Source organism: Lichenostomus cassidix, chromosome 12, assembly GCF_008360975.1.
Source record: "Lichenostomus cassidix isolate B80296 chromosome 12, HeHo_3.0, whole genome shotgun sequence".
In the NCBI taxonomy this organism is placed as follows: Eukaryota; Metazoa; Chordata; class Aves; order Passeriformes; family Meliphagidae; genus Lichenostomus; species Lichenostomus cassidix.
The window spans coordinates 6,889,350-6,904,149 of NC_139493.1; the positions used below are offsets into that span (position 1 = coordinate 6,889,350).

The 14,800-nt window shown below is 45.4% G+C and overlaps 1 protein-coding gene across 17 annotated transcripts in view; it reads left to right on the forward strand.

Annotated features, from left to right (window-relative positions):
* Positions 1 to 14,800, forward strand: part of CADPS (calcium dependent secretion activator) — a 205,285-nt gene that overhangs the window by 66,916 nt on the left and 123,569 nt on the right. For all 17 annotated transcript variants that reach the window (XM_085072396.1, XM_085072395.1, XM_085072398.1 and 14 more), the window contains exons 4-6: positions 4,301 to 4,381; positions 8,617 to 8,853; positions 11,118 to 11,239. In XM_085072396.1, the coding sequence (XP_084928522.1) occupies positions 4,301 to 4,381; positions 8,617 to 8,853; positions 11,118 to 11,239 (440 nt within the window). The remainder of the gene's footprint in view (positions 1 to 4,300; positions 4,382 to 8,616; positions 8,854 to 11,117; positions 11,240 to 14,800) is intronic.

Below are 14,800 nucleotides of genomic sequence, written 5' to 3' on the forward strand. Positions count from 1 at the left end.
TTTCTCACACTGTGCATCACAAAGTGAAACCACCTTTTATGAGACAAAGATCTCTCCTAGAGCCCTACATCAAAGCTACAAAATTGTCACCCATATTGTGATCTTGTTCAGCCTTCACCATGAGCATGTTTGCTTTGAAATACTTAATCAACCATTTGCTGAGCTACAGAGCTCCCAGCATGTTAAAGGATGAGCGCCTTGAAACTTTCTCTTTGAGGCATTTGACACCTGTAATTGTGCACAGCATATGGATTTGGCTGCACTAATTATTTTGGGAGGACTTAAGCCAGGCTTAGGAAGGACATGAGTGGGTCACAGCTTTTGTCTTTGTCCTGCAGCCACAGAAAATTATTCACAAAGTGGTATTTTCAGACCCCCCCATGCATGGTGATGTGCTGGACACAGGGATAGAGAAAGTTAATGTTGGGTATTGCTGAGAGTGCCCCCAGCCTGGGCAGTCCCTGCTCAGCAGCAGCCCACCTGATCACCCATTCCCAATGCCAGTGCAGCCGTGGAGGAAAACCAACACAGGCAGTAGCTGAGGATTTCATGGAGACCTGGACTAAATGCTTTATTTTCCAGAAGGGTAAAAGCCAGGTGTGTTTGCATTCCCAATGCAGCATAAGCAGGTTGCTGCAGCTCAGCATTTGCACTGCCAGAGCATTTAAAATGTATTTTTCCAGAACACCATTGCAAACGGATAGTCCTCTGCAGGAGCATGTCAAGGGAGGGCCACTGCATCCTCCACCACGTTAAAACCTTTCTCAAGGGAGGGGAGATGCCCTGGGACAGCCCCAGTTATGCTTCAGGGATGGGGATGTTGTGACACCTGCTGCCTTTGCTGGGAAGCAGAGATCGGCATTAGCAGTGACTGGCAGGGAGGAATTAAACTGTTAAATGGTCCCGGTGGTTTCTGGCTGGGTTGATGGCAATTACACCAACAATACCTGTCATGTCCACAGCGTAAATGCCAGGCGTTGAAGGTTGTATCTGTGTGTTGCATCCTATCATTATAAACCCTCCTAGCTTTCAACGATGTTATTTCATTAGAAAGCCTTGTAGTTTACAACATCGTTATTCCCAGCAGTGCTGAGCTCAGAGCGTGGGCTCAGCTCCTGTGTTGTGTTGTGTTTCCCTCGCCTGTGTCTGTTGGGACTGAGCCCCATCAATCCGTGTTTGGTGGAACAGCTGGATCCACTGTGCTCTTACCAGCCAGCCCAGGGCTGTGTACAGCGTGGCACTTGTGCCACCAGCATTGTCCCCAGGCCAGGTTGGTCCCATCTGCAGCCCTCTTGCTGTGGTTGATGGCATGAGGGTTGTGCCCTGCTCAGCCCCCGGGCAGGTGGGTGGATCTGAGGTGTGAATCTGAGCCAAACTGCTTTGGACATAACAAAGGAAAGAGGAGAACAGCCTGTGCTGCTCCGGTGGCTCATCTGGAGCCGTGGCAGCGATTGTAAATGGTTTGGCTTTAAGCTGTGGTAAACCTAAGTTGGACGTTTAAATATAAACACTTTAAATAAAACACTTGGACTCCAAAACCACAGGGGTTGAAAATCCCCTAACACCATTCATGTCCTTGCACTGCCTTTGGCATTTCCTGGGATGAGTAGAAGTGAGCCTGGGCTCTTGGCTTTAAAAACTACAAGTCTCAGACTCGGTGATGTGCAGCAGTTCTCTGACACAGCAAACACTTTAGACGTGGGTTTGGTAGGTGCCTGTGCATTTTGTTGAAGATCTTACAGCCTAATTAGGCTAGTTGGTTTGTGTCTGCTTCTGCCTTTCAAAGGTGTAGAGGGATTATCTCCCATCCCTTTGGGATAACAGGAAGAAAATTCTCTTAGTGAGTTTGCTTCAGGAGGATGGAAGCAAAGGATTGCTTCTGCAGGCCACCAAGTGGTTCTTACTGGTGGTCAAAACTGTCAAACTCACACGAGGACCATTTTAATCCTATTTCTGTCATTTACTAATGCCCACTAAAAATAATTCCTTATTGACAGTTTATATGTAAAAAATCTGTCTTCTTGCAAGGTCTTCTTCTTGCAGTTGAACCCTCACCAGGGGTTAGAGTAGACACTTGCCCTGCAGTGCCTGCAGTGCTGGGCTGCCTGCAGTGCTAGTCAGTTTTGGGTTCCACTTAAAACCTAATCTACATATGGTTTTCAGATTTTATTCTTTCACTTTAGCGACTGTTATACCAACGTAGATAATCTCTGCAGGGCAGGCAGAGAGAGCTAATGTGGTTGTGGGTAGACATATGAAAACATCTAATTTACCAGCAGGCAGTTGGGTAATGATCAGTTGAGAATTGCAAATTATGTACATCATGTATTTGTGGCATGGTGCTGAAGAAAAGCCCAGTGCATATGACAAATTATATATATACTGAAATTTATAATACTTTTCACATTTAATTGACTGGGGCAACCTTATGATTTATATCTTTGCTTTATTCACAGCATACCCATAACATAGTCATAATGCAGAACGAAACTAATTCAGTTTCTCTTTGACTTTGTAAATCATTTATTTATTTGGCTGTCAAGTACTTGAATATAAAGTGGGCATGCATGTGGCAGATAATAAATAGCTGATTCTCTAGTTAAGAAATTGAGTTTTAATGATATTAAGGTCTGTGTTGCCTTACTTGGTCTTGCTTAGATGGTATGCCTCACATTTGCACTTTGCCTTATTTCACAAGCAAAGTACATTTTATGGGCACCAGCACTACTCTTTTAATGGCCCTATATAGTGTTATGACTGTGTAAAATGTACTCAGGTTGCTTTGGTGGCAGCAGGAACCTTTCCCAGGCACAGGAGGAGGCAGTGGCTGAGCTGTTGGGCTGCTGCTCTTAGTCACAAGAGGTCTGCTGGAAGGTGCTGGCAGGACAGGCAGGGGCTGCCTCATTAGTACCATTCCATAGACAACAAGAAGGAAATGTTACTTTGGCTACTAGAGACTGTGATTGCTTTCCCAAAGATCAGTTTTTGTCATGGAGCTGTCATGCAGAGTCATTGAAAATGCAGTGTGGAAATATTTTTTTTTGTTTCTTTTAAATACCTGGTTACTTGGCTTGGCATCAGTGCTTAATCTTGGGAAGCACAACTCTGGAAAGCAATACCTTACCCACTCAACCACAGCCACAGACACTGCCTAGGCCACTTCTTGGCTCCTAAGGAAAATAATCTTCTGCAGTCAGATCTGTCCTTGACACCTGTAGCATCATTGGAAAACATCTGCACAACCAAGATAGTGCAGAAAGCTCATTATCATACTGTTTGTTGGCTCATTATCATACTGCAAAATCAACCCTCCTCCACAGCAGCATCCTTGATTTCTAAATTTAGCTCCTGAGTTATTTTGGGTAGTGTGTGATTAACCTCAATTACTGTAGCTCAGATAGAATTCAAATAATACCCCTCTTTCAGAGTTGCAAAGAAATGGAAATCTGGGTCTGTACACTTCCTACACTTAATGAAGCAGCTCTGAGAGGTGCTTGCATACTGGTGCAGGAAGTTGTGAGGTGCATTTGTTCACGGAGAAATTAACAGGGGAAGCTGATTCTGAAAGCTGCTGGTAAACTGTGGCTCTGTACTGGTGCTGGGATCAGGACTATAAAGACAGCAGGTTACGTGGTGCAGCTGGTGGGAATGAAACCACTGAAGCTTCTTCAGTGGATTTGGATCACAGTCAGGACACTTTGTCATTTTCCTGAATTAAATCAGTAACAAAGGCTTTCAAAAGCTAATAAAAAATACATTTTGCTTCAATCTCAGCCACAGTCGGTGTTGGCTCTCTGGAAAATTAGCAGCGGGAAGCAGTGTGCAAAAGTAACACCTGCACCCGTGCAGATCTGCAGCAGCGTGTGTGTGAGAGGGGAGGTGTAGGATGTGCAGACAAACGGACAAGGAAGTGCTGTGGAAACTGGTGGCTTGGGGAAAAGTGGTGTTTCAGCTGATCCGGGGAGCACCAACAGATGAGCTCACCATTCATCAGGCTGGGAATCGAAACTTTTGTTGTCACTGTAGCTTTCTCAGACTTTCCAGACTACACTGTACCAGATGACCTCAGGATGAGGATGCTCAACCCCAGGAGGCAGCTGGGCAAGCATCAAAACTGACTGTCTTGGGTTGGTGAACATCATGTGTGTCCTTTGTGGGGGCTTTTGTTCCAGAACATGGCCCCTCACCACTCCCTCTATCAACAGTGCAGCACAGGTGATCAGCCTGAGGAACTGAGCTGCTCCTGAAGGTGATGCATTGGCTAATTTTTCACCTTGATTTGCGTTTTGTTTTTATACAGCTGGACAACCCCGATGAGCAAGCAGCGCAGATCAGACGTGAGTTAGATGGACGTCTCCAAATGGCAGAACAAATTGCTAAGGTAAAAAAAAAAAAAGTCTACTGTTATTAATAACCTTTTAATTTAGGAGTATACAAGTAGTTTGTTGCAGCTCCTGGGTCTTGTCGTTCTCTTATGAGTTTCTTGTCCCAATAATTGCCAGTTTAAAATGATCAGATTTTTAGCTGCAAATGAAACAAGATGAAGCTGTTGTGATGTGCGTTTCTTGGAATGTCCTGATGAGATGGGATAATCTAGGTTCCTGCAAAATCCCTTATGAATCCTCAGAGGTGTCAGATTTTTATGCTAGGCAATAGGGTGGATGATAGCATGTAAAAAAAGGAGCCAGGAATTGCCCTGATGGGATTTGTGCTGTTTGCATGGCTTCTGGGAGCCTGTAGTTAGATGCTGCCTCAATAAAGGTACTTCAGATGTGTTGTCCCAAACAAGTTCACACTTTGCATGGGATCAGTCAGGCCAGCACTGCCTCCTGTGGACGTCGCTGCTCTCTGGAGCAAGAGGCACAGGTCATCCAAAGAGCTTTGATAACCAAGCACTCAGCTAATCTCCCTAGAGACCCTTCTGTAAGGAGCTATCTCCCTAGGAGCAAATCACACCCTCCCACAGTGCACATTTACATGGCCTCTGATGGACCATAGATGATGGAGAGGATCCTGTTGACATCAGTATGGCTGAGTTTTATCCTTGCCTCTAATCAGATGCTCTGAGTCACTGATAAAGCCCTAATGGGGCTGAAGTCATTGGCAATGATCTATCTGACTGTTCTTGATAATCAAGAAACCATTACTACAAGGCAAAGAAAAATATCTAATCAGAAAGACAAGCTCACTCTGGGGGCGTGCCTTTCAGCAGCAGTCCTCCCAGCACTGAGCTGGGCCCAAATTGGGATTTTTCTAAGGAAGGTAATATCAGAGCTGTTTGCAACCACACTGATATGCCTGGGTGTGAAAAGCAGAGCACACTGATTTATAGTCAGGCTTTAGCAATGGTGCTGGTGGAGCCTGCACAGCTCCTCCTCACTAACACCTCTGTTAAACAGCTGCTGCTGTTGTGTCTTTGGGGACGTAGGCTCTGGTTTTCTCCACTTCACTGATAAAATTAGTGAGGTGGCCAAGGACCACGTGGCCAGTCAATGGTGCAGCAAAACAGCAAACTGACTGCAGCTCTTTTGTTGAGCATTTGGCCCTTTGCCACTTTATTCTTGTCAAAAAAACCTACAGTATTTATTTGCAGTGAAATGTAAGCCCCTGTGCTGAGCACTGCTACTCTGGTTCTGAGATGGGTAGCTAGGCCCTGGCTGCCAGAAAAAGATTGCCTGGTTTTGTTATTTCATTTTCTCTTTATGGCATGTAGAACAACAATATGCATGATTCAGTAGCAGGCAGCAGAAGTTGCAGCTTCATGAATTATTTTTTGCCAACGAGAATTTGCCATTTCTGTTCTTCCCCCAAGGATGCTGGAAACAAACCGTGACACTGCTGGCCGTGCAAGAGACAGTCAGGGGGAAACTCCTCAACATAACCTGACATATCCCTGTGCAGAATTCAACCTTCAAAATACAACTGTGCACCTTGGAGGGTGGTTTAGAGTAAAGGGACTTACCTGTGTTCCAGTTGGCAGCTATGGATATTTAATCTCTCCATCATGGTACTGCTGCAGGCCTTCTCTCCAGAATGTCAGGTTCCACCAGCATCTGCCTATGAGAAACCTTGTTCTTTCAGATCCACGAATACCATATTTTGGAGGCATCCAAATGACCTTTAGAATCCATTTCTGTATGCTTCTTTCTGGACAAGCCTGCTTTTCCTGTAACAGAGGACAGGTTCACAATTCAGCTCAGTGAAAGGATAGCATTTCCATTTTTATCTCCAATTTGCAGCTTTTAATACAGATTTGCTGCACACAGAGGCTTACAGCGCTTGTGAAACTGGCCCTGAGGTGACTGTCTTGGCGATTCTATGCTCAAGGCAAATTAATGCCTTGTTAATAAATTAAGAAATCACACTAGGACATTTGCACTTCAGAGGCAGCAAAGGCTGCAGAGTCTTATGGGACCAGTGGCTCTGCAAGGCTTCATCTGACCTGTTGTGTGACCTTGAACAAGTCACTGTGCATGCCAGCTTTCCTGCCTCTGGATGCCAGGACATGGCTCTGGGTCTTTTTGTCTTCCAGGGTGCCCAGGAGAGTGCAGCTCAGTGCAGCACTAGGGCAGTACTAGGGCAGTACTAGGCAGGGTCTCCCACTGAGCCCAACTCCATCAAAGCACATCAGCCCAGCCTGGGAGCCAGGCAGCTTGAGGATCACCCTCGAAGTCAGGCAGATGTTTTAAAGCTGAATCTGGACAGGCTTTTCAGTCTGCATGTTGTACTTTTCCAGCAGCTAAATAGAGCAGCGTTACAGCTGAGAGCTTAGAGATGCCAAGGCAGACGTGTGTTTTTCTCTGCAGCAGCGAGTGCTCTGCTGTCCTGTGGTGCCTCTTCCCCCACCTGGCCTCAAGGACAATGAGGAGCATGTGTAGGAAGATAAATGAGACCTTGTGGTAACACTGGAGTGATATGTCTGTCTGGGGCTGGACCTGCTCTGCTCCAACCTGCTGGACAGGTCATTCCTCAGTATCTTAACTGCCTCTCTCCGTGCTTGTCCCCATTCCTGATCCTCTCTCTGCTCCTAGTACATGGGGAGGTGGCTAATGCCCTTCCTTGCTGTTGTCTGCATCTCTTGATAGTGTCTATCTCCAGAGTACCCCCATCTTTATCTCCAATCTGATGGATAACTTGAGACCAGACCTGCATCTCTGCATTTCCACCATCAGTTAAATAGCCTCAGTCAAACTGTTACGCATCACTTCTAACTACATTTTTAGCCTTAATATGAGAAGCTGCTGGTGGCACACAGTGAAATATCTCAGTCCTTGCTGCACTTCTGAAGAGGTTTGTGGGGGCAGTGCCAAAATTGCAGTCCCTGGAGAGATGGATGGCAGCAGGGTAAAAAAGCAATAATGTCAGAACATCATTGCTTTTGCAGTAGTTCTCAAAATCTACAAAACAGTTGTTTGGTTTTTTTTTTTCCTAGGGGTGACTTTCAACTTATATAATGCACAGACAATGCAGCAGGCTGATTAGGTAGTTTATCTTACCCCAGGTCTAATTTACATGAGGGAATTGCTTCCCAAGATTGAGACTGGAAACAGATGACTATACTTAAACTGCTTGGTGTGAGTACTGCTGTGAGCTCTGCTTGTAGTGGGTAAGCTATTTAGGACTGATGCAAAAACTAGTGCAGAGGATAACTTTTTCAGCAGCCTGATGACAGTCTTCTAGAAGAAACATGACCTCATTTTCTTTTCTAGCATACATTTTACAAACGGCTTTTTACAATGTTGTGAATTGGCACCAAGATTCTTTGCACATCAGCCTTGCATTCCCTGGCTGCAGCTGCTGTCTCACTGTCTTACGCCTTGCACAGTCTCTCGTAACCCACTGAGAGACATTTGAATCCTGAGCAGATTCAGGGCATGGGAAGAGTTGTCAGAAGATGTAGGGCTCAGGCTGGTGATGGGCAGCAGTTCAAAGCTGAGAACATGCATTGGGGAACATCGTATTTTGCTCTCACTGTCACCTTTGGTTCTAAAGTATAAGTTTCCTGTTGACAGCGAGCAGCACTGGAGGGTCTCACAGTGAGAGGTTGTCTTCTTGGAGGAAGACTGAGGCCTTGGCAAGTAGTGAAAAGGAGTTTTACCCCTTCTTCCAGTTAGGATCAAACATTCCTGCCCACACTGGCTGATTTTCCTTCTTTCCCTCCTTTCACACCTAGAAACCTGATGGAGCAACTGTTCAGAAGTGTTTTTAAAAGAGCTGGCACAATTGGGAGACTGGAAAACAAATTTCTTACTGTCAGCATCCTCTAAATCCTTGATAAATTGCTGTCAGTCACAAAGATCAGCTGAGATGTGGCCGGAGTGTTTGTAATTGCAAATACATGCACAGGAAAAAGTCCATTTGCAGATAGAAAAATCAGTGAAATGCATGTGCATGCAAGACACAGGAAAGTTGGACAAGTACCAAGTAGTAATTCTATGAGAAGTTAGCAATAATGTTTCTACATTACCCGAGGGGAAGCTGTAATTTGTCATCTGGTTTGTAGGATTTCCCTGCTCACAAACCTCTGCAGGTGCTCCTGGGGGATTCTCCCACTGCAACAAGTGCTTGCTGATTGTCACAGACATTTTTTTTGTTGTATTTGTTTCTAAATCCAAGGAGCGCAAGTTTCCCAAGTTTGTGTCCAAAGAAATGGAGAACATGTACATTGAGGAGCTGAAGTCATCTGTCAATCTCCTGATGGCAAACTTGGAGAGCATGCCTGTGTCTAAAGGAGGCTCCGAGTTCAAGCTGCAGAAGCTGAAACGTAGCCACAACACCTCAATAATTGACATGGGAGAGGAAAACGAGAACCAGCTTTCCAAGTCAGATGTCGTGTTGTCATTCTCCCTGGAGGTAAGCTACATGCACACAACAGTGTGCAGAGTTCATGGCAGTAAAAAGCACACCAGCCAACTTCTGCTCAGTTCACATTTAGGTTAGGTGGAGAGAGGTGAGTAGAAATCACTCTCTTGTTTACTGGAAGCTTTGCTTGTGATTAAACACTGTGTCCTTTCTGGCATCTCACCACCTTGTTGGAAAAATCTCTGTGATACACACTGTCTGGCATTTCCTGGTGATGTATAACTAATGGCTCAGAAATCTGCATCATTAACTGACCTCTTCATGCAGTTTGTTCCTAAGTGTAGCCCAGTAACCCTCAGCCTGTATTGTCCCCAAAACCAGTACAATAATGCAACACCATAAATGTCACCATGTTTAGCTATTGCCAGTTAGAGATGTTGCTGTACTTCCCTGCAAGAAGTCTTTCCTCTTTGAAGAACTGTTAAAAATTGCTGGGGTTTGAATGCACCCAACAGATTGGTTTGCAGTTTGTGTGGAAATACTGTGCTGTGTTGGGTTGCTCTTTGCTCTCTGTTGCACACTGACTTTCTGCTCAGCGCTCTGTCGAGCAGTTTGTCTGTGCAGCCCAGGGGAATGCAGGGTGCTGCTGCTGCCTCTGGCACAGGCTGCCTCAGTCCTGGAACAGTGTTGCTCAGTAGCCCTTTTCAGCCAACTCAGTTGTTTTGTGGAAACACATTTGTGGTCTATTTGTGAGCATATTTACTTCAAGGAGTCATCAGCTCACCCGTACAGAATTGTTGTTGTCTCTCAATGAGTGGGTTTATGTTACATTGTCAAAACAACTACCAGGATGGAGTCAAAAAATGTAGGATGCAGAAAAATCAGAAAATTCTATTTTTGTTTAGTTTTCTGTTTTTTTCTCTTCTTAGGGGGTCTCTTGTTATACATATGCTAATGCAAAACTTAACAACTCTGGTTGTCCAGTCTCAGGATTTAACTTACTAAGTGTCTGAAACCATCTTGATAGTATTCAGTTCAGTCTTATTTAAAATTAGGGCTGTGAACCAAGAGATGCCTTCAAGAGCAGCATCAAATAAGCCTGACTTCCCGGCATTCCCCTATGGAGGAGCAGGGAACTATCACAAAGCAGCAGCCTCCCTGTTGCAGAAGGTGTGCAGTGTGTGCAGCTGTGTGTGAAGGGACACCCTTTCCAGGGGGTGTCACAAATGCTTTGCTCCAGCTGAACCCCATCTGGTCGAAGCCAAAGCCCAGTGAAGCACTGACTTTAGGAGCTGGCAGGTCTGGGCTGCTCAGTGCACACAACTCCTGCTGCAAGAAAGCTTTTACCAAAAATGTTCACTCATCAGAGGGTTTGTGGAGCTCTGTGTGCCAGGGAGAGGATCGTCAGCTCCAGCCAGATCAGAAGACCTGAGGAAAGGAATTTTAAACCCCTGTGTATGTACTGCATAGATAGCTGTAATGAAACATGAGCAGAAACTCCCACAGTGCTTCTTGTGGAAGTATTTAAGGTGTGTGGTTAATGGGATTAATCACCTTTAAAGAAAGAAAAAAGGTTAATTACCTGCAAGAAACTTAGGTGGTGATTCCTTAATAAGGAAGATTTCCTATAAGCAAGATGAAGAAAGATTTTCTTTTTTTTACCAGAGCTGTAGAGTGACAGGACAAGGGGCATCAGTTTTAAACTGGAGGAGGGTAGATCTAGATTGAGTATAAGAAAGAAAATATTTTTTATGTGAGTGGCAGAACACAGGAACAGGGAACAATTGGGACATAGGTGTTCCATCTTTGGAACTGTTGAAGGTCAGGTTGGATGGGGCTCTGAGCAACCTGATCTATTGAAAGATATCCCTGCCACAGCATAGGGGTTAGACTAGACTAGATGGTCTTCAAATGTCAACCCCAAACCATTGTATGATTAATATTGAAAATATGCTTTTGGCACAAGGTGAGTAGTTGTGTACTATTTTTTTCTGGATTTTGCATATTAAGGCAAATAGATGGGAACAGGACCATGTCTCTGAAGCCCATCTCCTGAGGCTTGGTGCAGCCCTGGACAGCTGAGGGCTTCAGAGAGCCCATGTGCAGTCAGAGGGAATCCTGGTCTCCATACACGCCTGGCTGGCTGCCGTGGTCCCCACTCAGCCCAGGCAGTGCCACCATCCCTGCCCAGCTGCCACCATGAACATCCAGTAGCACGTGAAGGACCCCAGCACTGGCTGATCCTGTGCATTCAGCAGCCACAGCAGGGCCTGAAGGATGCTGTTCCTCTCACATCTCTCCTTCTCTGCCCTCAGGTTGTCATCATGGAGGTGCAAGGTCTGAAGTCTCTGGCCCCCAACCGCATCGTGTACTGCACCATGGAAGTTGAAGGTGGGGAGAAACTGCAGACAGACCAGGCTGAAGCCTCAAAGCCAACGTAAGCCTTGCTTTGCTTTTTGTTTTTTCCACCACACTCTCCTCTGCCCCATCTCTGCTCTGCCCCTGCACTATGAGGCTGGAGAGGACTCACAGAAGCAGAGGACAAACATGGCTTTCCACACGTGCAGAGTGTTGTCCTGCAGCTAAGAATGGCACATAAGCCCTGACTGAGGGAAAAAAAAGTGTTAATGAGAGGCTTATGTCTCGTGTAGCTACAGAGAGATAAATCTGTGCCTGTACGTAAGGGCTTTGCTAAATAGGGATGGAGTTAAGTATGTGCTTAGATAAGTACTTGTCTGAGTGTCCATCTGAACTGGTGCCATCAGGTACAGGTACATTGTCTTGTCCTCACTGTCAGGGTTTTGGCAGTCCTATGAGAAAGGAAACAGCTGGCAGGGACACAGTCTGGCAGCCACAGCCAGAGATGGGAGAGAGGAGCTGGGAAAAGCTTCAAATGACTCAGTTAAAGCTTTATCTGAGGCCTCTCTGGCTCAGTCCTATTCAAGGTCACAGTTTTGTTCTGTCTTTTTTGACCTCATCCCCAAATCCCCAGTTTTGACCCCATACTCAGCTTCCTTTTGTCTTTCCCCGATGTTGTTAAGTGCCTACCAGTGGTGATTGATCTTTGTAATTTGGAAGGAGAAAATGATGAATGGCTTATTTCCTTTCCAATTTGTGGGATTAGTTGACTTGAAACACTATGGATTTGAGGCAGTTTTTCTCTGGATCATTGCAGAGATTTCACGCTTAAATTAAACTCTCAGTGCTCCTCGTCACAGGGGAGAATTGCTAAAGTGGGATGAAGCCTCCAGGACCAGGGAGCAGTGCAGGAGGAGCTGCTGTTGGGATATTCCCTCTCTGTGCACATATCCCATTCCCAGTGGCCAATCCTCAGCAGCATTTTGCCAGGAGCTTCCCAAGTTCATGGAAGGAAATCCAGAACCACCCAGCTACAGGACCTGGGAGTGCACAAGCACTGCAGGCAGCTCAGGAGCAGTGACTGCAGGCAGGACAGAGCAGAGCTGAGGACAGGCTGCCTTCCCTCCGTCACTGTCCTCTCATAGAGGCACAGAAATTGCTGATGCCTCGTGCCCTGCGCTGCACCAGAGCAGCAGGAATCTGCAGTAAGTGGTTCAAAAACAATATTCCCAATCAGGGAAAGTGCTGCAGCCTGGCTTACTTTTCAAAATGCTTTGAAATCTGCTTCAGAGAAGGAAGGAAGAGAGCTGTGGTTAGAACAAAATTTCCATGAGAACCTACAATTGTCACTATTTTAGGTATTCTTACTGCTTCAGTGGAGAAAGTTGGGCTCTATTTAGGGGAAATTACTACTATTCATACTGAAAAAGCACACTTCTCCTGGGTTACATGTACTTGTTCAGATTGGTCTGTTCATCGTATTTTTGCTCAAAGGGTCTGTCCTTCCATACACAGGTCATTTTACTGCCAGATGTAGGGCCATTTCTACAAGAATTGTTTTGAAAATAAGACGTACAGGAGTGAGCTCTTTAATTGAGTGGGTCTTGTTATTATAATGAAATGTACAGTGTCTGGGCATGAAGCCATCAGCCCTCAAGAAAATGCAGCCAACACTGAATGCTGCGGTGTGATTAGAGTTATGCAAGTCCATCACACTCATCCTCTCTCTGCACTGGCTTCTTGTAGAAATGTGAGCCAGGCTTGAAGCCTTCTGGATTGCTCCAGCATTTGGGCTAATACCTGTGGAAATGGCTTAGGAGGGGAGTAGGTTTGACAGTTGCATTCCTAGAGGGTTCTAGAACCTTTTAATTCCAGAACCAAAGACCAGCCAAGCTGAGGCTCTAGAATAACCTTCACAGAAACCAGAGGCCATCACAAAAATGTCCTTTTCTCCTCTCTGCATTAGAGGTGTTTTTTTCACCTTGCTTCCCCTCCCAGCACAGCAGCACAGACACAGGAAACCAAAGTCCTGTGAAAACAATTTACTGTACCTAAGTTCTCCTCTTGAGAAGGAAAGAGAATGAACCAGATGTGACATGTTTGTCATCTTGCTTAATACAAGACTTGAAGGCCCTCAGGTACTCTGGTCATGAGGGCAGTGATAGAAACAGCTGAGAGAAATTTTTGCTGCATTTTTGGGCAGTGCTGCCTTAGAAACAAAAGAATTATGACCAGGCAAAACAGCCTTCTGAGGTGTCAGTTTATATGCCAACATCAATCTCACTGAGGTCATTCACACTATATTTTCTTCTGTACTTTTTGTAAAAAGCAAACCAGCCCTAAAGAAAGGAAGCAGCCCTGTGAAGGCATGAGGGACTGCCTGCTGCCCAGCATCCCAGATTGGTGTGCTTTGGCAGGGGATGCTGCCTGGCCTGGGGTGAGGAACACATGGAGTTTTGAGTCTCAGCACTGTGAAACTGTAAATACTGAAGCAAGTTACCTCTGTACGTCCCAGAAGTTTTATATCTTAGAGGCTCAAAAAATGCAGGTTAAGCACTCATGCTCAGAATATCCAGAATATATACAATTCTGGAAACAGGCAGCATTTTTTAACTGTCAGCCTTGAAACTATTTGAAATTCAGCTTTGCCATTGTTTGGAGGCTCTACAGGCTACAAAAGATTAAATTTCTCATAAGCGTCAGGGGAGGAAAATTACACTTGAACAGTAAGATTCACTGGAAGACTTCACTTTTCTATGACAACCTTCTGTCCTGGGGTGGAGAGTGTTGCAGGGCCACTCAACCTTGTAGGACATCTTTTCACCTAACTCACGGAGTTGTTCACTGTATTCTCATGTGTCCTTGAAATACCAACCCTCAGCTAAAGCACCTAAGTCACAGCAAACTAGTGACTGTGGCTGCTCTCCAGCTCAATGCCAGACTGGGGATTCCAGCCTGGGTTCCACATTTCTAGTGGCAAAAGGCAGTTCACCAGCCAGGGAAGGATTTCCTAGAGCTCTGGTCTAGGTCTGAGAGAGATTCTTCTTTCATCTTTCTGGTGTAAAACCAGCAGTTTTTGAGAAGAAAGCATCTTAGTGACTTTGAAGCCTGAATCCTGTTTGCAGATCTTGAGAGAGGCAGGGCAGCAGCAAGGTTAGCAGCCATACATACCAAGTGATCAGATGAGTTGTGTGCAAGGAGTGTGGTTTTTGGGACAACAGTAAATACTGCCCTTCTATTTCTTCTCAGGCTCCCTGTTGGATTCCTGACATTTTAAGCCCAATCCCTTCATGTGAGGATTATCTGCCTCAGCACTGATGCTGGTGATGGCACAGTTCTAGAGAAAGCCAGACCTGAAATAGCAAGGTTCATTTCAGATCAGGCTTGCAGTGTTTTAATAGTGGTGCTTTTAATAAGTTGTGTAAGAAAAAGCCTTTGTGTATTATGACCTACACACAGATGCCTCTAAAAGATATCCCAAATCCCAGCGTGAGAAGGATTTTACTGCTTTTTGTGCTGGAACTGTATTCTTGCAGATGGTTGAGGGGTTTATGTACCCCCTTCCCTGCATTCTGGCCTGAGGTCTGCCCTCTGCACGTCTCCAAAATGCCCTTCCAGGAGCTGTGGTAGTAGTGCTGCT